The following is a 26,328-nucleotide window of genomic DNA, read 5'->3' on the forward strand; positions in this document are numbered from 1 at the left end:
GCAGAAATGACCCCCTGATAATTATCCATGTGCGTGATTCGTGGAGAGCCAAGTAGGGGACAAGGTGGTTTGAATTAGCGTCAGCGAAGCCTTCCCGTCATGGAGCCCCACCTCACAGTCGCTAGTTCCACAGTGGAACAGCAACACATTTAGCATTAAACATGTAATACACCAAAGATAGGCAAATGGCCAAAAGTCTCGGAGGCAGAATTGCCGTTTGTCTTTTTCACATTTTTCATTGGGCAATGTTGTTGTTGCCGTATTTGCTTTTGTGGTATTCAACACTGCCAAACGCCCCGAGGCCAACGGCGATTGTCAGGATCGGCGTCGACCGCGGCGCCATCACTCCCTTCATCGCTCGGGGGCCCTGCCAGAGGTCGCAACCGGGTACCCGATACCCGTACCCTACCCGATACCCGGCTACCCGTACCCGGCCGGGTACGGGTAGCCGTTTGCGACCCTGGTGCGGCCGGGTACGGGTACGGGTAGGCCGTGAGTCACTGGTGAGTAACCGTTTGTCACTCATTTCGGGTAGGGTACGGGTAGGGAACGGGTACCCGTACCCGGCCGGGTACGGGTACCCATTTGCGACCCTGGTGCGGCCGGGTACGGGTAAGGAATCAAAACCCGTTTGCGACCTCTGGGCTCTGCACAGCATTATGCCGCCTACGCGTCAATACCTTTCGATAAAATAAAAAATCGCGCACTAATGTCCACTCCTCATGCGCCACCACCACCAGCACAGACAGACAAACTCAAAACCGTGAGCCACCGTCTCTCCCAAACTTTCTGGCCAATGAGTTGATGCCATTAAATAATTTTTGCCTTAGCAGATTGCTCAGGGTGGGAAAGGTAATGTTCACGCCTCGCCTTGGCCTCTGGGTCCCTGGGCCCCTGGGCTCGGACTCAAGAGCCTAAAGGTGCTGGATCCGTGGCCTCGCGTGCTACAATAAACGCTCCCACATCCCACCGCCGAGATTAATTTTTCAAAAGCTCGCAAATAAATGCATTAATAATGCAAAGTGGCCAGCGCTGGACACAGGTTTAAACATATATAGGTCATATTGTCGTTAAGGAGAACACCGTCGTGACATTTGTATGATTTAAAAAAAGTCATTAGCAGAGGATTGGAAAGGGCCTTACACCCAGTGGATTGATCGTAGGTGATGATGATGATGACGACGATTCACCAAATGCGAATTTGGACAAATTTCACCATTTCCCTGCAGGATCTCAGCCTTCGTCTCAATGCGGCGGTGACATATGCCGCGACGCCATTTTATTTTTTATAAAGGAACAATAATTTTTGGAAATTTTGAAGAAAAAAATCAACAATGAGCATATTACGCACACAAGGAACCCCCCCCCCCCCCCACAATAATGAACATTTGCTCGTTAGCGTTAAACACCGTCCAACGTGATCGCTGTGCTGAGAACCGTAATCACGCATTTAATTTCACGAGTGACATCACCCTCGGCAGTCCCAGAAACAAATCTCAGGTCTGGGCGTCGACACGCAGCAGCCTGCAGCTTTTAATTACATTCCTCGTCCACCTCTGCAGCCTCCGCGGTGCGCGGCGCTAACAGCCGCGGGGAAATGAAAGCGCGAGTGGCGGCGACGCCATTCCGCCCGTCGCAGGAAGAGATGACGGCGGGCATTTCGGCAGGTGTGACGTTGATGAAAGGTTACGTTTGCAAAAGAAATACCAGATGCCGGGCGACTGTTGACTCCCGTGCGTAGACGCATCGTGCCATTTTACGCCGAGGGTACCACCGTAAATCATCGGCGGGCGTTAAAACTCCAAAGCGATTTAATCATTTAAATGTACTGTCAGTTTCTCCTTGAAGGTTCTTGGCCATAGATCACGGACCAACCGCGGCTGCGCGCGCGCGAACACGCCGCTCAGAATTCTGATCAACCTGCGACATGCATTAAGATTCCAGGCACATGCTCACTAACAAAAAAAAATCGCATAGCCTACGACCGACGCAGGATCGGCTGGAAGCAAAGAGCGGAGTGGAGCGAGCGGAGCTGGGTGTGCGACGAGCGCCTCATCTCCATATGGGCTCTCATCGTGCCGCAGAAAAAGGCAAAACGTGCAGAACAAAGGGCGATAATTAACCTTGGAAATTACCGCCTTCGAAGATGCACGTCCGTAAATTGATTTACTTTTGAGAAATGTCGGCGTGGCTGTTTATTTATTCTCACCGCGCTTGTTTAAAAAAAAAACACGGAGCGCTGCGTTTACAGCTCATGTCAAATTCCCCCCAACAAAGGGCGATGCGTGTGGCCGTTCGCAGCGAAGAACTGTCGGCTTCAATTAAAGGGGGCCTCGTTCAAATGTGTCCAAGATGAAAAGTTGAACCCCCATAACAAACGGGCTCCCCACAAAGCTGACGGGGAGGAGACTAAAGCGTGCCCGCGCTTTCGCTGCAACTTCTTTGTTCAGTGCGAGCGAGCGGTGGGCATGGAAGGATGCCGTGAGTTCAAAGATAACGAGTGATGCATAGCTGTGGGGAAGGGGCTGGGTGAGAGGCTGGGGGTCGGGGGGATGGGGGGGGGAGTTTAGGGTGGTGCTAGCTGCAGCTGTAGTCACACCATGCCAGGGAGCTCGCTCCGCACGATGATCGCCGGACCAATTGCGAACGGGACAGTCAACACTCTCGGAGGCGGGCACTGTCTGCGGAACGTGGGACGGCGAGGGAGGCATTGAGAAGCCGCGAGTCAGCGGGAAGCGATTTTAATTAATAGGTGCAACTAAACAGCGGGCGGCTTCTTGCGGCAAAGCGTTCGCGTTGTCCAGATGGATCGCCCGTACCGGTTTTCCGAGAGACCTGGCAGCATGGATTCGCGGGCTTAAGCAGAAAAAGGAGTCTGGCATTTGAACCTGCGGTCGGCCACGCCGCAGGAGAGGCTCCTGCCGTCGAGCCCACGAGAGGGCCGCTTTCATTTAACAACACAAGGAGGGGGGTGCGATGTAACGGCAACCCTCCCTTGCAGAGTTTGCGTTTGTACCGCAGAGACGCACGCCTGCAACGATTAGCGACGGAGGCCGCGTACACAAAGTTGCTTGCAAATGACAGGTGCGATCGTGAGTCTGTCATTTCCCTTTAAAAAGAGCTCGTAACAGGGCACCCAAGTCACCTGTGGAATGGCATTGAACGGAACATTAACCCTTGCCGCAGCCCACATCTGCAAAAAGCTGCCTTCCTGCTGGATATCCAACATGGAGAAGCAGAGCATGAAGAAAGTGTCTTACGTCATTATTTTTCTGTAATGAGAAAGAATGTCAGCTAGCCCGCGTGCCCGTCTGAGACAAAGTCATTCATCCGACTTCGTTTTGAGCAAGCCCTGCAATAGCGCCGGTGTGTTTAAAACGTGATCGCTCGCCTGACGCAAGCAGGATTCAATCCCATGGCTTGCAGCCTTAGCAGCAAAGCACACGTTCAAACGCACACTCACACACACGCCATGTACCCACGCACATGGGGTACATGGCAAAGATCCCGTGTAGCCTTAACAGACGTTAGGGGCAAGTGCTGTTAGCGAGCACCTATGAAGGCTGGCATGGCACACGAGGGGGTGGGTGGCCTCGTACACATCGCATCAGGTACTCATTTGAGGCTGAGTCGACCTCGGGGAGGCCCGGGACCAGTTCAGATAAATCATCACTGGGGTAAGCTGTGAGCGGGAATCGAACTTGGGTCGATGGGTTTGTAGCACAGTGCTCTAACTGCTCGGCTATCGCTCCCCACATTACGCACAAACATGCCCAAAGACCCACAAATCACACACACTACACACATACACACCACATACCCACACACACACACCAAGTAACCACACACACGCTACGTGCCCATATGCACACAAACAACATTGCTACCAGTTCAGTCAACAGGACCACAGTGACCGGACCAATGAGCCGAAGGCGAGACGCACGGTAGAACAATCACATCACGGCAGCGCGCGGACGACTAAAGCGTTCATGACCGTGGACCGCTTGACAGAGGCCACGGAGAGCGACTGAATCATCGTGAAGGGGACCCGCTCGCCACGATAGCCCGCTGGCCTCCCACCCCATCCGCCACAAACAGCAATCGAACCGCGAGTGAAACAAACCCCCCCCCCCCTCCCCGGTGATCGGCGTGCGGCAAGAGGCACCTGCTTCATGCGGTCGGGGCTCACGGCCGTCTGCGGCTGCAGCAGGGTGACGGGCTCCGGCTTGCTGGCGGCGGCGGGCATCTCGCGGATCTTCTCGGCGATGAAGTTGTGGACGCCGTTGAGCGACTCGGCCGTGCCCTGGATCAGCGCGACCCTCTCCGTCGTGCCTGCGGGGCGAGAGAGGCGGGCGGTGGGCAATGCCGCGTTACAGATCGCTGTCGGCTGAACGCGGGGGGGGGGGCACACTTTTTCCCGACAATAATTTTTTGCTGCTCTTGCTCGTCGCCCCCCCCCCCCGCCCTCTGCCCCCCCCCCCCCAAAAAAAGAGAAACAATTAACAGGAATTCGGCATGTTTATTATTTCTGGAGTGGCCACATCAAACTGGTTCACAACATCCTCAAAGTGGCCAGGTTTACAAAGGGGAAACATCTGCGGTGTGTCGTTGTGATGTAAACACTTCCGCCGGAGCCATTTCCTCGTACGAAGGTGACGAGTGAGGAGGGCCTTTGCCGGGGTGGGGCTCACAATTGAGCGAATCGCTCGACCGTCGCCGGCTCTCCAACTAAACTAGTTTTGTTTTAGCAGGTAAGGCCCACTGAGCTGTATTACTCTTTTTCAGAGGCGACCTGGCCACAAATGATAGCTCAACGAAGTGGCTTGTGGTGTGGAAATTTGCAGCAGCCAAATACTCTGAACGAGAGCTGCTTCTAAACGTGGATGGAAAAACTGGAGGACCCGGAGAAAAGTCCACCACGCAACCACGAGGAGAGAGAACATGCAAACTCCAAATATACAGGCGTCACGCTCCAGATCGAACCCACGACTTCCTGCATACCAGGTGAGGGAGATGACATCTCTCCACCACCGCTGCTGCTCGTTTGTGTTGAGTCAACGTGATTGAACGACGTGAGCTAATGGAAGCTTCATCGCCTTCCCCCAGCGGATGCTGCTCTAATCCTGGTGGCTGCGTTAACTGTTACCAATCTGCCGGACTAAGCTATAAATCAGCACGAGATTAATGACCCATAAGAGGCGTACGCGATGTAAACATTTGCTTTCCCTCTTCGCCTTGCACGGCCCACAAGGCCTAACAGTTCCACTGGGAGCCCTGGGGATTTTACTCCGCCGATGCAACCCCGTTCGCGTGAGCCCGACGCCGTTGAGCCACGCGGCAAGGGACGCTGCCTACAGGAGAAAGGCACAGCCGACTCGGCACGTCCTGAGAGGAAAATACAGGAACGCCGCATAATTGGCTGCAGATGCAATAACACAATGAACAAAATGGCCTGCCCGCAATTAAATTACATAACCAGGAAGAGCGATGGGTCTTTAACAAGAGCACGCCGATAGAATAAAGTACAATCCAACAAACGACTCTTGCAATTGCTGGACTATTAATCGTAACCGCCTGAAATTGCTGCGAAATCAAACAAAAGCGAGAGAGAGGGAGAGACGTGACGACAGAGTGACAGAGCGGGGCGCTTTTTTCGCGTCCCGATCCAGTCCACCTGGGGGCTTGTGCGACCTACCGCCATCAGCGCGGGGGGGACGGCGATCGCCGTGACCTTGAGCCGCCACGCCGGGCCCGCATCGCCACGCCGCTTTCGCAGGCGCTGCCAAGACTGACCATTACACGAGGAGCACACAGCCACCGCTGTTGGTGCCGGGGGGGGGGTGGGGGGTGCAGTAAAGTCTGGGGGCGGCCACTAATTGCACCCTAATTGCCTGTAAATGCCTGAATTTGGCTCAAATTACACAACTCCTCAGGCAGGTCAGCAGGAAGTCCGTGCCGCGCTTCAACGGACGCCCGTGCCATTGTGCGTGCGTGCGTGCGTGACCCCACACCCCCACGCGCACGTGCACGTTCACGCTCCGGGCGTCCATATGCGCGCCGTGAGAGAGTACGCGCGTGAGTGCGCGCGCATGCGGGAGGGGGCGAGCGGGGTTGGGAGCGGTGGCGGGGGGGTGCGGTGGTGGCGCACGCGCTGCATCCATCTGGCTCGTGAGCAGCAGCCCTTGTCCATGGGACCCGAGACTGGGAAACACACCTCGACAATAAAGCTCGCGCGGAGACACACATGTGACCTCCTTTTCGTGGAGGAACGCTCCAAAATCGCCGAGCACCGAGTCCGAAATGAGTTTCCTCGAGCAAACAAGCTGATATTGTTTTCCCCGTTCTCATTTCAAATCGTCGAATGATTTATGAGCCGACTGGCAACGCAGCAAAACACAATTAAGTTCCCGGGTCGGAATTTCCCGAGAAAAGGAAAAATTCTCTCAAACGCCTCTGCATATCTCATACAGCCACGTTTACGCGGTTTGAATTATCCTGGAAACGTTTCGCTTCATCTGGAACCGTCTGCCGAGAGCCCTCGGTTTCGTTTCTGCGCGCGCGCACGGCCGAGGGTCACCATCTCCCCCGACGACCGTCGCCATTTACCGCCCCAAGGACACGGAGACCACGGGTGAAATCGATCACACGCGAGCACTGTACCTCGCCGGCCGAGACGGAAACAACGGAAGCTCGCAGACACAGCGCCTTGAGAAACAACAACCAATTAGAACGACGAAATCTGGGAAATGCGCTGCGCGCCATTTGTTATGTAAACCAAAACCGGCGTCGACAGATGCACGGCTCTTTCCCCCTCAGTCAACTCTCTCTCTCTTCATCGCAGCAACGAGACGAAAGGGTCTTAAACAGAGCGGCCGGCGGCTTGGGATTACGAGCAGAATAGGACCGCTGATTTCACAAGGCTGTGACCAACGACCGCTCTGTTCTTCCCCGACTGGCGGAATTGCAGAGACCCCACCGGATAGTTTACTGTGGAGCCGTGATTGGCGGCTGCGGAGATGGCGGCGATGCTAACCCTGGACCAAACTCGCCAACGTTGGCCTTACAGACCTACATTATTATTATAGTTCTCGTTATGTTGATTGCCGATGGAGATGGCTTGAAGAGGGGGTGGGAAACCCCTTCCTGCAGAAAATGTAATTGGGTCAACCTTGGGAGAGAAAAAAAAATGCATCGAGCACAAAAAATAATGAAAGTAAAACACATTGTAAACTGCCAGATTAATTTGTTTAAAATGAAAAACATTAACATGAGGTAATAATTACCTTTCAAAAAAAAGCCGAATATCTTAACTTTTCTTCACGAATACATTTTTCGAAATCCATTTTAATACGCGACGATGGCAGTTCATTTAGAAAGTTATTATATAATAAACCCATTTCCAATCACGATTTTAAACGGCTGAACCCAAGAAAACAATCGAGAGTGCGACAAGGGGGTGGGAAACGAGACTTGGCTGTTTGTGGGAAAATGGAACGTTTGCCAACGAACCCTAAAACAAAATGGAAGAAAACCCAAGGTTCTATTCAGGGAGACGCTGGCTTCGTTAAGCACAAACTTAATGAGCCTCCAATTGGGACCGTGAAAAATATATATGTGAGAGGGACTCGGTTAAATGTAAGTTCGCAATGTAAACAAGCACAATATTAATTAACTGTTAGCGGTTAAGTATAGCCGCACGTACCAGCTGGAAGCATCTGCCCAAACACTCAATGCATTCGCTGGAATAACCGTGTGGACAACGTTACAATTACGGTGATCAACGACACTAATGGATTTTGAGGGTTTATCTCTTCGTGCCGAAACAGACTTGTGCCTCACAGTGTCTCCGAAAATCAGGCTAACAACCAAACAGGCCCTGCGGAGTGGCTTTTCAAAGGATTAAGAAACAAAACGAGAGGGTCCAAGCGATGTCCCACAGGAAGAAAAGCGTGTGTGTATGTATGTGTACGCGCGAGAGTGTGACGATTGGGAGCAGTGGCGTCGTGGTTGACGCACTATGCCGTGAAGCCAGCAGACTCCAGTTCCATTCCAGCTCATGGCCAACAACAGCGGCTAATATTTGAACTGGTCCTGGGCCTCGCCTAGGTCGATTCAGCCTTAAATAAGTACCTGATGCTGTGTGTAAACATCAGCACTGGGGAGATGGATACAGCCAGGCATGGTGCTGGCCACACCACCACCACCTCGTGTGTTGTGCCGGGATTGCATCAGGGCAACTCGTTTACAGCACTTGCCCCAATCATCTGCGAAATGTTCTCCAGGGGACCTTCGTCTTTGTGTGTGACAATCAGCCCTGATGCTGAGATGCGGCAAACTTGGGCCACACAGAAAAGTCCCCCCCCCACCCACCCCACTCGTCCACACACACACGGCGATCGTCTCCGACTGCAATTCCCATGCAGCTCACCTCCCACGCACATGGAGGAAGATGCTTCAATAGCCTTAAAATATGTCAACTGCAATCAATTTCAAAATCTGACGCACCGAATGGAGCCGCTTTCTTCGCGATGTGCTTGAAATTACTTGGGCACTCGCACCGAATGCAAGCCGAGGCATTCATGGCAGTGCAAATGAACGGCACGTATGGTCCTAGAATTAGACGCAGTAAGCACTCGTCTGCGCTTCTGCCCTGGCTTGGCTGAATAGACACAAGAATGATGTCACCTGGCGCAGAGGGCCCAGGCAGGGCTTTCATTTTCCTCACGCGAAGGGATTTATCGGCGCGTCACAAAGCGTCGATCTCGATCGATTCTACACCGAAGATCGAACGGTTTGGCGAGCAAATTTATATTTGACGGCTCGGGTTCGGCTAACGGAGCAGACCCAGCGGCTGCAAGACGATGCGGACACGTGGATTCTGACGCGCGTTCCGTTGTCCGTCTGTCCTGGCTGACGCGTTACGCATGGCGCGTGAAGTCATCACCGTGGCCAAAAAGGTTTAACCAGTTCACGCTTCGTCTTTTATTTTTAATCGCCAGATTTTGGCCGCACATTTGATCAATTTGGCTCATTTCCTGAAGAGTTAAATCCCGGATAGCTACACACCTGTATGTAAAATGCGAGTAAATCTTGACTTAAAGGTTTCGCGACTGCAGGAATTCATACTCTCTGGGTCTTTCGGTAAAGTCACGTAGGTAGAAAAAAATAATAGATCACGACGTTTCGATCGCAACAACAAGCGACCGTCTTCAGGTGAAAAAGATACATATTTTTTCTACCCACGTGACTTTACCGAAAGAACCAAAGAGTATGGATTCCTGCAGTCACGAAAGCTTCGAGTCAAGATTGACTCTTAGGGTCTTTCGGTAAAGTCACGGAGATAGAAACATAATAAAAATATATTGCCACATAATTCTGGCACCAATCTCTTCTGTCGTTGTAATATCTACTCGCCTTTACCGAAAGACCCAAAGAGTATAAAATGTGACTGTTATCATCATCATCATCACGATCCATGGTGCAGATTGCCCCGTAGGTGTCAACTGCACATTTCATTGTTTCCAATATCCTCTGTCTTGTGCCAATATTTCAAGTAGTGGCACATCTCTCTGGCACCAATCTCTTCTGTCGTTGTCAAGCCATTCTCTGTCAAGTCTTCCTCTCTTTGCGTTTCCTTCCATTTTTCCGAACAACAACACACCTTTAATGTGTCCTGTTGTTGTCCATCCGACTACACGTGTGGCCACTTTCCTTCTGATCACTGCCCACATCATCAGATTGTATTCCTCTTTGTGCAACCTTTTTCTTACGTCTACGGTGGTCACTCTTTGGGTCCAGCTTCTGTAGCAATATATTTCGAGTGCCAATATCTTATCTCTGTCAGTCTTTTTTAATGTCCAAGTCTCGCAGGCATACAGAGCTGTACTTTTGCCTTCACGATCCTCGCTCTTACGTCTTTCGTGCAGTTCTTGTCCCATGTCAGTAGACTTCCCAAGTATCCAAATACCTTTACATTCGCAATCTTGATGCTTTCTATCGTTACTTTCTCAATGTCCTCCCTTCCAAACACCACCATTTCGTCTTTTGCACGTCAATTCTCGGTCCTGCATCCTCTACGGCAGTACTACGCAGATGTTTTTCCATCAGACCTATGTCATCCGCACATCTTATTTTATCTTTGCCCTTGGACAGATATTGATGTGACATTGTCCTGAATGGTATCCATCACTCTTTGCAAGCATGTGACGAAGTTGCCTGGTGGTAGTAGATCTCCCTGTCTCATTCCTATTGTCGTTGGGGACCATTCTCCTCTTTCCTGTCCAAAGTCTACTGTCGACTTTGGCCTTTCACCTATATCCTGCAGAATCCGTATCAGTCTTTTCCCTACTCAGGGTTACACTTCAGAGGATCATTGGGTACCCCCGAACGAACTGTTGGATCGAACCACGACCTGGACACGTGACAGCGTATCGAGTCATTGGACGGGCGAATTGTGAGATGCCCAGACGTTTCTCTCGATCATCATCATCATCGCTCTCTGGGCCAAGCTGGGGGAGGTTTCACACTCAAGTCCGGCACACAAATCAGGGCGAGCAGCAGCGGTGCCGCCCCCCCCTCGCCTCCCTAGAGAAACAACGAGCAGCGTGGGGCGGCGGGAGTCATCGCGGATCACACGCGATGGGCAGCGCAGCGCTCGCCGCTACACCCCCCCCCCCTGCCATGCTCTGCGTTTCATTTTAGATGCATTCAATATTTCACAATGAAAACCTCATTTACATGCAATTATTTAACTGACATGCAATCCATTTTGCTTCACAAAGTAATTTCTCCCCCCCCCCCCCCATTTTTTTAAGCTATGGCTGTGCCACCGCTCATGACTAAATGGGGGGGGGGGCACACGAGAGTCTGTGAGACTACCCCCCTGGTGAGTCGGGGGGGGGGGCTCTACCAAGACGAGAGCAATGGGGAGTAGTAGGAGGAGGAGAAGCAGCTATCTGCCGGCATCTACCATGCGCACGAGAGACAGAGAGAGGCAGACAGAGAGAGACAGACAGATGGAGGGAGACAGAGGGAGGGAGATGGAAGAAGGGAGACGGAGGGAGGGAGACAGAGGGAGGGAGACGGAGGGAGAGAGACGGAGGAAGGGAGACAGGGGGTGGGAGACGGAGGGAGGGAGACGGAGGGAGGGGGACAGAGGGAGGGGGACAGAGGGAGGGGGAGAGGGGGTGGGAGACGGAGGGAGGGAGACGGAGGGAGGGGGAGAGGGGGTGGGAGACGGAGGGAGGGGGACAGAGGGAGACGGAGGGAGGGAAACGGAGGGAGGGAGACAGAGGGAGGGAGACGGAGGGGGAGAGACGGAGGGAGGGAGACAGGGGGAGGGAGACGGAGGGAGACAGGGGGAGGGATCGAGCAGCTTTAGGACCTCATTGTGGGTCGTGATTGGAGTGGGCGAGCGAGCGCGAGGCCTGTGCACTGAGGTGGTCTCAGCCGTCAGCAAAACCTGCAGCGTCAGGGCTTCCCTGCGGCTCAGGGCTTCCCCCTCCAATGCGCAGCCATGCGCTTGCCAACGTGCAATTTCGCTCACGACTGTTTACAATGAAATATATTTTGTGTATATATTTATTTTTATATAGTGTTTATCCTTTTACATTTCTTACGTCTTGAGCCGAATACTTCGCTGCGTACACCGCACGCGTGCAAAACACGAACACGGCACAGTAAGGACCCCGTTCTCTCCGTGGCTGGAGGCTCCGCACAAAAAAACACCCGAGCCACCCACAGCTCTGCTCCCTTGCCCCTAAATTGGACTTCACGGCCATCACTTTCCAAACGAGGCAATTGCCTCGAGTCCGGGGGAGCTCCCACGCCCTCACACCGAGACTCCTAAAGCCCTAATTAGGTCGATCCTTGCATTGCTGCCTCTTGCTTGAGCGCTCGTCTAAATCTCTGCCACGATGATTACAGTAAGGGTGTAATGTTTGGGATTTTGTTATCCTCCCTCGGATCCAACTCGTGCGCGCACCCAATTTCAAGCGGTGTCGCGGCTGCCCGCTCCCCTCTCGATCGTTGCGCCGCCCGCACGGCAGTCACGTGTCAAGATAATCACGGCGGCGCTTCCTGTGACCGCGGAGTAATGGGAAGCAACGTCGCGGCGCCTTGCAGCCAGCGAGAGCAGTGCCGCGCCGCCAGCATCTATCAAGCTGCACGCGTCACTTTGCATCTGCGCAGACTCGATATGATACCGCATTTACATGTGGCCTGCATGCAAGCAGGAACTTGGCGGCAAAAACAATTCTGCAGCAAGGCGATGAGGAGCGTGCCAGGGCTGGGGCTGGCTTTTGCACCTGTGCGGGCGAAAACGTGAGCTCGTTCGCACGCAAGGACGCACGGACGGGCATGGGAGAGCTGTCAAAACAGTGCACAACTTTTTGACGTTTAAAAAAAAATAATAATAACCTGCGCAGACTGCCACTGAACACTGACGTGCGCGCTCGTGTTTCATGGGCGGTTAGTTAGGAGTCCAAAATCAAAACAAGCCGAATGGTTGACAGCTCGAGTCTAAAAATATTTCAATTAAAGCGTTTCAATTTAAGTCGGCAATACAATGTCCACCGCACGACACCGCGCGGCATGGGTTGGTCCTCATCCAGCAGCGGATTGACAGCATGGCGATACATGTACACACAACATTTCGAATACGATGTGTCATTTTTTTTATTAAATCAAAAGATACAATTTACAAACAAGGCCTCCCTTTATACGAGATAATAATATTGGCCCAATCTGCATTCCTGGCTCGTGAAACTTCCAAGACCATCTGTGGCGCACGATGGAACCAGAGCAGCGGCGGGCGGCTCCGCCGTGCGTCACGTTAGACGCACGGCGGCACACGCGGGGCTGGCTCCCCTTCTGCGTGCTCCCAAAGCCTTTCTTATTTAGGCCGAACACGCGTGTGCCGGCCGGAAGGCAGAGCGAGCCGTGCGGGAGGTGAGGGGATGGGGGGGAAGTGGAAATGAAACAATGCGCACGGCCTCTGTCGAACAAAGCGAGGAAGCAACCCTGGAGGCTCTTCGACCCCCACTGGTGATAAGCACATTTCCTTAGGCCAGCGACCTCGGCGCGAACGGGTGGAAACTCAAATCCGTCCCACGCAAGGCGTTCGCCAGATTGCCAGGCAGCGGCGTGGATACCTCTGCACGCAAACGCAGGCTGAACGACACTCCACTGTGCGTGTGCGGTGGACAACTTTGCGGAATGGAACGTACACTGACCCGACCCGTCCGCTGTTACTCGCTCCCCGGAAACATCGCTGAATAATAATTCGGGACGATTGGTCGTCCTGCCATCCCGAGAGCACAAGGCTAACATGGAGGTGTTATGTTTCACAGACGATTACAGTCTGCCAGTAAGGGGGAGGGGAGGGGGGGGCGATTTTGCTGAATATGTGATGTAACCGAATTAAGCAATACGCGAACATTTTTGGACAGTTGCTAAGTTTGAATTGACTGCGCCAATAAGTCACTATTCCCGCGTGCGCCATCTCTGTCCAGGAGAAGCCTCGTCTCCTCCAGCTGGGCCGCAATCAGGATTGGGATCTTTTTTTTCCAAGCTCCCTTTCAAGGACGTGTTCTATGGGGAACGTGTACGTCAAGCCCACGTGCCTCTACGCTCACCACGGGCATGGGGTGGTGCTCGTGAACATTCCACATTTCTATATAGGGAACCACTGTGGGTGGGGGAAAAAAAATCTGCGGGAAGTCAACAAAATGTCCTATGGGTAGACTCTGGCCCCTTCCATATAAATAGGGACTTTAAACCCAGAGATGCGTGTCGCCCTATGCTCGCTTTGAATGGGGCAGCACTCTAACTTTGATATAGCAGGGCTTTGTTATTTATCAGCCTATGACCAAATATCCTGGGATGCACCTGTTATCATCACATCTCAGCAGCTAAGCCGGAGGTTAAGCCTGGATAGTGGTGATTAGATGAGTGGCCACCATGCATAGCAGGTGATAAAGGCTGTGGGACTAAGTGGTGGGCAGTCGAGCAAAGTGCAAGATATGTTGGTGTTCTGTGCTTCCCCCACCTCTGTTTCCCGCCCACACCAACCCCTGCTGACCCGCGTGGTGAAGTATGGTTAAATAGCCCCCACGACGTGCACGGCATACGGAGACCCTCATCCAGCAGTGGATTCACAAGGGGGCCGTGCATGTACTTTGTTAGTTCATATAAACACTGTGCTAATGTTCCGCAGGTTCAGCAGGAAAAGCCCTCTCTTTGAAAGGACATTGAGGAGACGGAGCAATCTAACTGATTGGAAGAGAAGGGAGTTGAAACTTAAGACTGGCTTGCCGGGCCATGTTCACGAAAATTGCTTGGAATAAAAATGCGAAGAGCAGATAAACAAGAGAGGCCAACAGAGAGCCGAGTTACATCAAACACAATGATTCCAACACCAACCGACAACTCAATATCGAAGCGACATTTGTCCCAATTGAGCTTTCATTCCCCGTCCAAATCTAACGATTGCAACGTGCAGCTATGTGAAACAATGGCACCTCAAAGTGCCACTTATAGTCATCCGTGCACTGATAGCAGTCGGATTGAGTATCATCATCCATTTTAATAAAATACCTTTTAACGCAAAACTCCAACAAAATTAACATGACTGGGCAAATATTCACGCATCATTATTATAATTACAACTACTATTTTTACAAAGCCTTCGTAGGCCTGAAAGGGCCCTTAGAGGTAACGATGACGTTATAGATTAAATAAAAATGCATAGCCCTAACAATGAACGGAGGTTAATCCAAGCGGCACACTGTGATAAAAGGCACGTCGCTAAGGACACAGAAAAATGAAGACACGCGACATGACGATTAACAACAATAATCCATCAGAAGCAGGCTGACCGCAAAAGGGCCAGATCTTGATGCATATATCAAATATGGAGCGGCGTGTGGAACACAGAGGCACGGCGAAACCTCGCGGGACAACGTGGGGTCTCGGTCGGCGAGCCAAGCGACCCCCTCAGCTCGGTGCCGACGCACACATTGCCCCATTGGCCTCCAAAACGTGGAGCTGACACCCCGGATGAGCCGGTCGACGTGAGGGCCCGGGGGGGGGGGGGGAGGGGGTTAAGAGCCCGACTAGAGGCAGGCCCTCAGGATCCCACGAGCAAGGCCAGTCACTTTCGGTCAATTGGGGTCATTATTTTGGCATCATTCGTGGGTGCAGATTACGCGTTTCATGTAACCTAATTACCGCACCAGTCCAGTCTATTCCACCAGTAATTGGCAGGGGAAGTGTTTCCTACCACGACCGGGAGCAACGGCGCTTCAGGAAGAACACGATAGTGGGGCTCTTTAGCGCGGGATTCGTACTTGAGCGCAACGAGAGCGGGATTGCGTTTTTTTTTTGTGAAAGTCAAGTGAAAACACAAAATGACTCTGAACATGTGTTCCACATTTCACTGCCCCTCCAGGGCTGATAAAACTGTGGTCAGTAAGCAAAACGTGCAGAGGCAGAGCCCTGAGAGCCGGGGCTCATGTACACGCGTGTGATTGTACATCGTCGACGCAGATCAAGAGACCACCCTGCATCCGCCAAATGCCCCCTTTAAAAAATAAAATTAATAAAAGTAAAATAAAATAAAAATCACGACGTTTCGGAGGCCACACAAGCATCCGTCTTCAGGTGGAACCGTCACAGCACGCTTGCTGTATCAAGTAAATGAGAGATTCTCTCATCAAGTAATGATTTTTATTTTATTTTATATTATTTTTATTAATTTAAATTAAAAAAAATTACCTACGTGACTTTACCGAAAAAACATAAGAATATGAATCCTTGCAGTCACGAAAGATTCAAATCTAGAATTAATGCCCCCTCTAAACTCCCTGAAATCACCTCCAATCTTGCCTCACAGCCCCAAATGATGGAAACTCCTCTATCGCACCTCCCCTGCCCAGCCCAGCCACCCGGACCAAAACACACCACTCGCTTGCTCATTCACCCTCTTTGGTCTCATCCTCCAGCGTGATAACATCAACACCATAGCATTGTGACCACAGTGCTTGGGGAACAGGCCCCTCCTGCACTCTCACACCCGCTCGGCCGACAAGACGGGAGCATCGGTGAGCAGAGCTAGCCCGCTACTCAAGCGTCGTGGATAAGAACAAAACTAAAAAGACTCGCCGAATTCGAGTCACATGAACCCGCGTGTGATGGCAAGCCAAAGGCGAGCAGCGTTCCCTTCGCGGGAGCCTAATCCAGATTAAACCAAGCCGTGAGACATGAACAGCACCCATGGTGGCGGCGAGGCACATGAAAGGGACACAAGCCCTACAGGCCCGCTGTCAGCAGACGGGCCGGGTGCATTCGCCGCAGAAGCGCGCGGGGTGGAGAGAGCAAGCAGCAGCTCGTCGCCACCGCTGTTGGCGCATGCGAGCGCATCAGCACAAACAGCAATTTGGAAAATTACATATCATTACACGTTTGCTTGGCTGTTGTGACAGCGCAAAATTAATTATTTTGAGCAACATGACGATTATTGCGAGAAGACGCGGCCCTACCAGTGGGGATTCATTCACGGCGCGTGGCGCTGGCGTGGCAACGGGGGCCCCCAACCAGCACTCTACCTGGGCCTCACCTGGGTAGAAGTCCTTGGACTTGGAAAGCTTGATGGTGGCTCCGGTCTCCTTCTGCAGCTGCACGATCGTCTGGCCGCCCTTGCCAATAATGGAGCCGGCGGCGTAGCTGGGGATGAGCACCTTCAGGTAGTACTGGCCATCATCTGTGCGGGCACGGGGGTGGGTGGGGTGGGGGGCAAGGTGGAGCAATGAGCGCCCGCTGTCACGAGGCGGGCAAACTTCCGATGCTACCACTTGGCATCGGTGCCCTTCGCAGAGACGGACGGCACGCAAGTCAGAGGGGGAGAGCGGCAGATAGATTGTTCAGACACTGCTTTGTTGGTGATTTCTACCAAAGCAGTATAATAATGACGTCTCCTACAACAGCAGTTGAATAATAATACAAATGTGACACTGCAACACGGGGACACAATAAGAACGCCCGCCACACACAACCCACGCTCTCACTTTGATCCATGCTGGAACATGGCATTGCTCAGCTTCCGCTGCGCTGAATATTCTCTTCTTGTTGCAGCGTGGCGAGTGTCGTGGCGAGTGTCACGGCGATGCCAAACGCTCGCTCTAAGCTGCTACAGACAGCTCCGTTCCTTCGGGCATCCGTCACCTCTACCCTGTCTCCGTGTCTCGCTGCTGTATCTGCGGTCCTCTCTCGGTGGCGGTGGAACCCGGCAGAGCTCCCGCGTTAAACGTAATCGAGGGCGAGCGCGAACTATTGCGGCTGTTTGGACATCGGCAAGATGATTAATAATGAAAGAAACCGCCTCTTCAGACGCGGAGAGAAACGCGTGCACCTTAAAGCGCCGAGCCGACGCGCGCGGGTGTCACTCGCGGGGTGCGCGCGCGCCGAGAGCGGACACCGGAACGCGCCCCATGTGGAGCCGTGTATCGCTATCGTCTCGTAGACGCTTCACCGCCCCGCGACGGCAACGCAAACTCCTCGCACGACGCGGCTTGCCCCTAGCGCAGAGAGACGAGGGAACGCGAGCACCCGGGAGAGTCTCTCGCACGAGCGGAGAGATGCCTGCCTGCAGGCACTGCGGCGCGACGCGACACCTCGCTCGGCAGAAGGCGGAAGAGTGGACGGATGAGTGGATGATTGAATGCCACGGACGAGGGGACGGATGGAGGAGGAATGGGTGTATGGATTGAAGGAGAGGAGGGGATCGACGGATGGACGGCTAGAACGATGATCGAACGATGATCGAACGTGCGGAGCGAATGCACGGATCGATGGATGGAGGGTGACCGATGGGAACGCGACTGAATTGACGTCGGAATAATTGTACAGATTCACGAATCGGTGGACGGATTAAGGTGGACTGGATGGATGGCGAGCGAGCGAGCGAGCGAATAAAAAAATGCGGGCCACGCAGGTGCCAGCGAACCCCCTTCCCGATCGTCCACGGTCACACGGAGCGACTGCGCGGACCGCCTGGCCAGCCAGGGGATGAGCGCAGTCGAGTCGCCCCCCCCCCCCCCCAATTTATCTCGCAGCGCTGCCGCTCGCCGCTTTCCGCACGTGCGCGGGACGTGCCCTGCATACCGTGGGCAGCCGCATCGCCATCACCACCGCCGCCGCCGCCGCCGGCATCATCGGCATCATCAGCCACGACATCGCGAGCGCGCGCGCGCCCCCAACAGCGCCATCGCGTCCAACACACACACACAGGGGCACCATCACACGCAGAGCACTTTCATGCAAGGCGTATTCCCATCGCACACCAGGTAACAGTCATGCGTGGGGTACCATCGCAAATCGAACACCATCGCACGTAAAACATCGTCAAGAGCGGCGTTATCTCACACGCTGGGCACCATCGAACCCATTGAGAGTAAAAGCCTTGTTTTTATTTTTTAAAGGAAAGCTTGGGTGCAACCATCGCATCATCACACAGAAAGGCACATCACAAAAAAACCCAGCAGCATCGCACAAAGAGGATCACCACAGCTAGCACCATCACACGAAGAGGATCACCACAGTCATCGCCATCACACAACGAGCACCATCACGGCCATTACCATCATAGCCAGCACCATCATTTTAAAGGAAAGCTTGGGTGCAACCATCGCATCATCACACAGAAAGGCACATCACAAAAAAACCCAGCAGCATCGCACAAAGAGGATCACCACAGCTAGCACCATCACACGAAGAGGATCACCACAGTCATCGCCATCACACAACGAGCACCATCACGGCCATTACCATCATAGCCAGCACCATCACAGCCAGCACCATCACACAAAGAGGATCACCATAGCTAGCACCATCACACAGAGATCACCATCACAGCCATCACCATCACAGCCAACACCACCACACAAAGATCAACCATCACAGCCATCACACAAAGAGCACCATCACACAGAGATCCCCATAACAGCCATCACCATCACAGCCATCACCATCACAGCCAGCACCATCACAGCCAGCACCATCACACAAAGAGCACCATCACACACAGAGCACCATCACACACAGAGCACCATCACAGCCATTACCATCACAGCTAGCACCATCACAGCCAGCACCATCACACAAAGAGCACCATCACACACAGAGCACCATCACACACAGAGCACCATCACAGCCATTACCATCATAGCCAGCACCATCACACAAAGAGGATCACCATCACAGCCATCACCATCACACAAAGATCAGCATCACAGCCATCACAACCATCACCATCACAGCTAGCACCACCACACAAAGATCACCATCACAGCCATCACCATCACACAAAGATCAACCATCACAGCCATCACCATCACACAAAGATCAACCATCACAGCCATCACAACCATCACCATCACAGCCAGCACCATCACACAAAGATCAACCATCACAGCCAGCACCATCACAGACATCACAGCTAGCACCACCACACAAAGATCACCATCACAGCCATCACCATCACACAAAGATCAACCATCACAGCCATCACCACCACACAAAGATCACCATCACAGCCATCACCATCACACAAAGATCAACCATCACAGCCATCACCACCACACAAAGATCAACCATCACAGCCATCACCACCACACAAAGATCAACCATCACAGCCATCACCACCACACAAAGATCAACCATCACAGCCATCACCACCACACAAAGATCAACCATCACAGCCATCACCACCACACAAAGATCAACCATCACAGCCATCACCACCACACAAAGATCAACCATCACAGCCAGCACCATCACAGCCAGCACCATCACAGCCATCACAGCTAGCACCACCACACAAAGATCACCATCACAGCCATCACCTTCACAGCCAGCAGCATCACCATCACATCCATCACAACCAGCACCATCACAAAGAGCACCATCACATCCATCACAGCCAGCACCGTCACACAAAGCCGCGCGTCACACCTCGGTCCCATGACAGGCGAAAAATCGCAGTGCCTCGCAGCCCCCCGCAATGATCATCACATCGCGCGCGGCGACCAGAAAAAAAACCCACCGACGACGAGGTGCGAGAAATATGAGCGCTAAAGAGTCTCCCAGGGAACATCCCTCTGGGATGCGGCGCTTCGGTTGCGATTCGGAACGTCGCGCGAAGGCGCCCAAAGGCATCGGTAGCACGAGCGGTCGGTGGCACAATGCACACGCGGTGGCATGGGCAGAGAAGGTGCCCACAGACACACACAGACACACACACACACACACAGACACACACAGACACACACAGAAACACACAGTCACACACACACAGGCACACACAGACACACACAGTCACACACACACAGTCAGGCACACACACACAGACACACAGTCACACACAGTCACACACACACAGACACACACAGTCACACACACACAGACACACAGACACACACACAGTCACACACACAGGCACACACAGACACACACAGTCACACACACACAGTCAGGCACACACACACAGACACACAGTCACACACAGTCACACACACACAGACACACACAGTCACACACACACAGACACACACACAGTCACACACAGTCACACACACACACAGACACACAGACACAGACAGTCACACACAGTCACACACAAAGACACACACCACCACACGAGGAGGGACCATTGACTGCCCTCCACCCCCCCGTCCCTCCCGAGGCTCGACGTGAAACGGTTCTCAAAGCGAGGGGGGGTTAACAAACCGGTGTAGGCATCTCCACCTCTACGACACCCAACCCGCCTCTCTTGTGGACCTCCATCGCCCGCCGGCACCATCGAATCCACTTCCATCATCCACCACGCGACTCGCCGCCACCCCTATACCCTCTCGCTCGACCCTCGTCACCTCCCACGACTCAACAACTTACAACGAACACGCAGCCCCCCCCCCTGGACACACACGGACACACGGTTGGCGCAATGAATGAGATCGGGGGGGGGGCTGTCCAAATTCCCACTCCCTACGTAGCTCGCCCGCCTGGGCCCCCGCCACACAAGCTCGTGGGCCCTTCCCGTAGCTGCGACAGCCGGCAAAGTGGACTCATCACGCCGCTACATCACCACCACCACCAAGTTCCCCACGCCACACGCAACCAACACACCTCAACCTATCAACCTCCGACCAAAGCCCGTCGTTCACCCACCAATCTCCGCCTATCGCCTTCACGGCCACTGCAACCTGTCACCTGCCATCGTCCCTCCCCAAGGCACCCCCACCTCCCCTACCTGCCTACACGCGAGTCATCGCCCATGCACGCGCAATAGCAGCAGCAGCAACAACACGCGCAACCTTAGACACGGACGTCAAAATCACCCCCCACCCCCCCCCCCCGTATAGCCCTGCCTGTGGCTCCAAGAAGTGGGGGGGGGGCTGGGGACAGACGCCGTGTGGACGGAGTTGCGTATCCCCGTTCAGGGGGGGGGGGGCACGGCGCGCACTCACCGCCGCTGGTGTTCGAACGCTTGGTGCTGCCCGCCTCCATGGGCGCTTCCAGGGGCCGCTTGCGCGAATCCGAGGGCTCGTACTCAAGTTGCGCGGCAGCCGCGTGCATGCCGTTCTGCTGCTGGTGCTGCTGCTGCTGGTGCTGCGGGCTGTGCACTGAAGCCATTGCCGCGCTGCTTGGCTGTGAGAGTGTCTCCGCGCCGTGCTCGCTACTTCTCATTCTGCCGACTCTCCCTCGCTCCCCTCCCCTCCTTTCCCTCCTCCTCCTCCTTCCCTGCGCGCGTCTCCCTCCCTCTCGCTCCCTCTCTAACCCCCCTTTTTCTCTGTCTCGCTGCTCCCTCCCTCCCCCTCCCTCTCTCTCGCGTCGCTCCCCTCCCCTTTCTCTCTATCCCTTTCCCTGCGTGTGGCTCCGTCGCCCGGCCTCTTCAGCGGGCGTCTCTGTGCGGGGCTGTGCCGCTTTGCTCGATCTCTCCCCGTTGTTTGCTGGCGACGCTCTCCCCGAGTTCTGCTCGCTCACAATCGCTGGGCTTGCCCTCCCTGGCTTGTTCTTACCCCCCCCCTCCTACTCTCTTATACCCCCCCCCTACTCGCTTACCCCCCCCTACTCTCTTACCCCCCCTACTCTCTTACCCCCCCCTACTCGCTTACCCCCCCCCTACTCTCTTACCCCCCCCTACTCTCTTACCCCCCCCTACTCTCTTACCCCCCCTACTCTCTTACCCCCCCTACTCTCTTACCCCCCCCTACTCTCTTACCCCCCCCTACTCTCTTACCCCCCCCTACTCTCTTACCCCCCCCCCTACTCTCTTACCCCCCCTACTCTCTTACCCCCCCCTACTCGCTTACCCCCCCCCTACTCTCTTACCCCCCCTACTCTCTTACCCCCCCCCCTACTCTCTTACCCCCCCCTACTCTCTTACCCCCCCTACTCTCTTACCCCCCCATACTCGCTTACACCCCCCCTACTCGCTTACCCCCCCCTACTCTCTTACACCCCCCCCCCCCATGACTCTCTCTCACCCCCCCCCCCCCCGACTCTCTCTCGCTCCTCGGTTGCTGCACTGGGAACGGCGCGCCCCTCCCCCCCCCACGCACACTCGACATACACACAAAGGGCACACGCGTGTACACACAACGGTCACATACATGTGCACGCACACACACACATACAAGTTAGGCCTGTACGCATATACACACACGAGACAACTCTCTGCACGGTTAAAACCACAGTCGGCTTCCCAACAATGTGGTACAGATTTTATCGACCCGTGATGAATGATGGACTGATTTGACCTCCTGTCTGTATTTCGCCACAGCGTACTCGTTTAAGGCTGAGTCGACTTAGGGTACGGCCCAGCGGCGGTTCAGAGAATCACTCGCCACTCTGATGTTAGCCGTGGCCGGGAATCCAACTCAGGTTGGCCGAGTTGGTAGCGCAGCGCGCTAACCACTCCGCCACCGTTCTCCACATATACCCATCCACAGCCGACGTATACGCGCACCACATACAACACGAAACACATACGTAGATACAGGCACATCGACAACCACACAAACCATTCACACATACTCACACACTCACACACAAGCACAAGTATCCTACTCATCCACTCACGTTTTCAGCAACACATGCGCGCACACCCACGTGTACAAAGATGAAGACAAAGATCCCCGTATAGCCTTACCATATTGTTGGGGCAAGTGCTCTTAGCGAGCACCTATGCAGGCCGGAACGGTACACGAGGGGGTAGGTGGCCAGCACCACGCTAGACCGCCTTTGTCTCCCCAGTGGCGATGTTTACACACCGCACCAGGTACTCATTTGAGGCCGAATCGACCTAGGGGAGACACAGGATCGGTTCAGATAATCGTCACTGGTGTTGTGAGCGGGAATCGAACTCGAGTCTCCGGGTTCATAGCGCAGTGCGCTAACCACTACACACACACGCACCGCACACACAAACACTCAACACGAACCAATATCAATATCCGCCATTCGCCACTAAGTGACGGTGACGTCCCCACGGTGCCTGTGCCAGGCCAGGTGCACTTTAAGGCTGCCACGTGAAGTGCTGACAGGAGGTCTCGGGACAGACCCAGCAGGTGCCATGGGTTGGCTGACTGAGATGACTGCTGGTAGATGCACCACCAGCTCTACCCCCTACTGTGCCAACTTGCTGAGTTTTTTCCGCCCTGCGCTTTGCTCGTTGTTGTGAGCGTCGCTCCTCTGCCCTCCGTTGTTGCTCGAGTAGCGAGCGTCCTTCACGAGCCTCCTCCACTCACACACATCCACTCACACACACTCAATACACTCACACACATTCAACCAATACACTCAACAACCACGCACACATACACAGACGCACCAAAACCAATCCAAAGATCCCCGCTATGGCTTTTGTAACAGATTCTTGTTGAAGCAAGTGCAGTTAGCGAGCACCTATTAAGGCCGGGCATCGCACACGAGGGGGGTGAGTGGCCAGCACCACGTGCGACCGCCTTTGTCTTCCCAATGCCGATATTTACCCACCGCACCAAAGTAATTAATTCAAGGCTATGTTGACCTCGGGGGGGGATGTCGAACTCAGGTCCGCCGGGTTCGTAACTACAACGCTACCTCTTCTTGGTTCTTTCGGTAAGTCACGTAGAATTGAAATAATAAAATAATACAAATAAAGCATATTATATTATAATATTATTTTATTATGTTTATTTATTTTGTTATGTTTCACTTTTATTATTTTATTATTTCAATTCTACGTGACTTTACCGAAAGAACCAAGAAGATGAATCCTTGCAGTCACGAAAGAAGCTTTAAATCGAAATTTTACAACGCTACCGCTTCCCACCAACAATAACAAAGCACCAGAGCGCACCTTGAGGCCACAAAACAAAAACACACACACACATACAATCGCACGGGCGTACATGTGCAGTCACATAAGCATGCCTTACAATAACACAGGCACCGAGTCTGATCTGAGCATTTGTGTAGCGGTAGTAGTAACTCTTTTTCACTGTTGAGTGCATTAGCAGACTGGTTTGCGTTATCAGATTAAGAGTACAGCTTTACAGCCGTGTCCGTGTTTGCCGCTAATTCATTGGTGTCCTAGTATAGTTACGTTTCATAGTATGCTTTCCATATGCTGTGTTTATAAATCACGTCTTTGATGAAATTTAAAGTGGGGTGTTAAATAGCCACTTAAAGTATAACAACAAAAACAATCTCATATTTCTTAATTGTTGTAAAGTGTCTGTTGCAGAGCGATGCAATCAGCTTCGCGTGCCGGTGGTCGTTCACAATAGTCCGCTCGGTATCATTCAGCAGTGGACTGATCAAGGCCGATGACGGATCTTTGTCTAAACACGAGGCTAAAAGTCCCCCAACACGGCCAGGAACAAACAGCTCTTTTGAAGGCACATTTCTTTTTTTTTTACCGAACAACGTTACCATAAGAACTTCGAAAATCGAGACTATGATGGGAGCAATGCGAGATAAGACGCAGGAATAAGAAAAACATGTTTTGACCCTCCAGTACCATTAATTACACGTTAAGCATAGGCCCAAACATCCACAACATCGGGCGGCCAGTTTGGCGTGCCTTCGGGCAAAGAAAGTGAACTTCATAGTTCGATCGGATTCCTCCAGTACACATAAATGTTCCGATTGTGAGCGAGGGTGGCATAGCAAACAAAGAGTGAACACTTGTGTCTGTGTCTCTGTGTGTGTGTCTCTGTGTGTCTGTCTCTGTGTGTGGGGAGCGGTAGTGTAGCGGTTAGCGCGCTACGAACCTGGCGATCCGGGTTCGATTCCCGCTCATGGCCAACACCCAGTGACGATTATCTGAACCGGTCCTGGGCCTCCCCTAGGTCGACTCAGCCTCGAATGAGTCCCTGGTGAGATGTCTAAACATCGCCACTAGGGAGACAAAAGTGACCGGGCGTGGTGTTGGCAACCCTCCCCCTCGTGTGCCGTGCCGGCCTTCAAAGGTGCTCGCTAACAGCACTTGCCCCAACAGTCTGTTAAGGCTACACTAGGAATCTTTGTCTTTGTGTGATCATTGAGCGGTGGTGTAGCGGTTAGCGCTACGACCCCGGCCACCCGAGTTCGATTCCCGCTCACGGCCAACACCGCTGACGATTATCTGAACCGGTCCTGGGCCTCCCCGAGGTCGACTCAGCCTCAAATGAGTAACCTGGCGCAGTGTGTCAAAATATCGCCACTGGGGAGACAAAGGCGGCCGTACCCCGACCCTCATTAGGTGCTCGCTAACAGCACTTGCCCCAACAGTGCGCTATTTGACGCACAAATGCCGACAAAGAGCGACCCTGCGATCATGCTCACATACAGTGCCGCTGTGCACGCGTGTAAGCGCATGACGACGGCTCGACGCGAGTTTGGGCCCCGTCTTTAAGCGATGTCCATGGCAACGGGCAAGCACCGCAAACAATAGCGGAGAGCTGCGCGCAAAAATGAAGAAGGGACAACCCCCCTTCCTTCCAATCCCCGGGCTCCCGAGGGGCATTTAGCGATGAAACCCGATGCCGGGAGGTTACGTGGAGACATCGCCGCCACCACCGCCTCCTCCCCCCCCCCCTCGTTTTTTTGTTGTATTTAGCGCCACCGATTGCATCCCCGTGACACAGCGGCTGCGTCCGCTGCGTCGGAGCCTTGTGCAAGGGATCAGAAGCCGTGGGATTCCACGGATGATGGGTGCGATGATGGGCGATGGGCGATTTTGCAGTGCCCCGTGGACACAAGCACGCGGAGGCAGAACTGCGCTCCCTTTCTCGGCCTCCAACAGAC

At 53.5% G+C, this 26,328-nt stretch overlaps 1 protein-coding gene across 4 annotated transcripts in view; it reads right to left on the reverse strand.

Annotated features, from left to right (window-relative positions):
- LOC144933455 (RNA-binding protein Nova-1-like) overlaps positions 1-21,780 on the reverse strand; it is a 34,515-nt gene extending 12,735 nt beyond the window's left edge. For 2 of the 4 annotated variants that reach the window (XM_078858214.1, XM_078858213.1), the window contains exons 1-3: positions 21,522-21,780; positions 16,616-16,759; positions 4,166-4,332 (exon numbers count right to left, since the gene is read on the reverse strand). In XM_078858214.1, the coding sequence (XP_078714340.1) occupies positions 4,166-4,332; positions 16,616-16,759; positions 21,522-21,741 (531 nt within the window). In that variant the 5' untranslated portion in view covers positions 21,742-21,780. Of the gene's footprint in view, positions 1-4,165; positions 4,333-16,615; positions 16,760-17,063; positions 17,377-20,781; positions 20,914-21,521 lie in introns of those variants that run through there. The other 2 variants (XM_078858215.1, XM_078858216.1) reach the window with 2 other exon arrangements.
- Between the last annotated feature and the right edge of the window lie 4,548 nt (positions 21,781-26,328).

Source organism: Lampetra fluviatilis, chromosome 7 (assembly GCF_964198595.1).
Source record: "Lampetra fluviatilis chromosome 7, kcLamFluv1.1, whole genome shotgun sequence".
NCBI classification, from domain to species: domain Eukaryota; kingdom Metazoa; phylum Chordata; class Hyperoartia; order Petromyzontiformes; family Petromyzontidae; genus Lampetra; species Lampetra fluviatilis.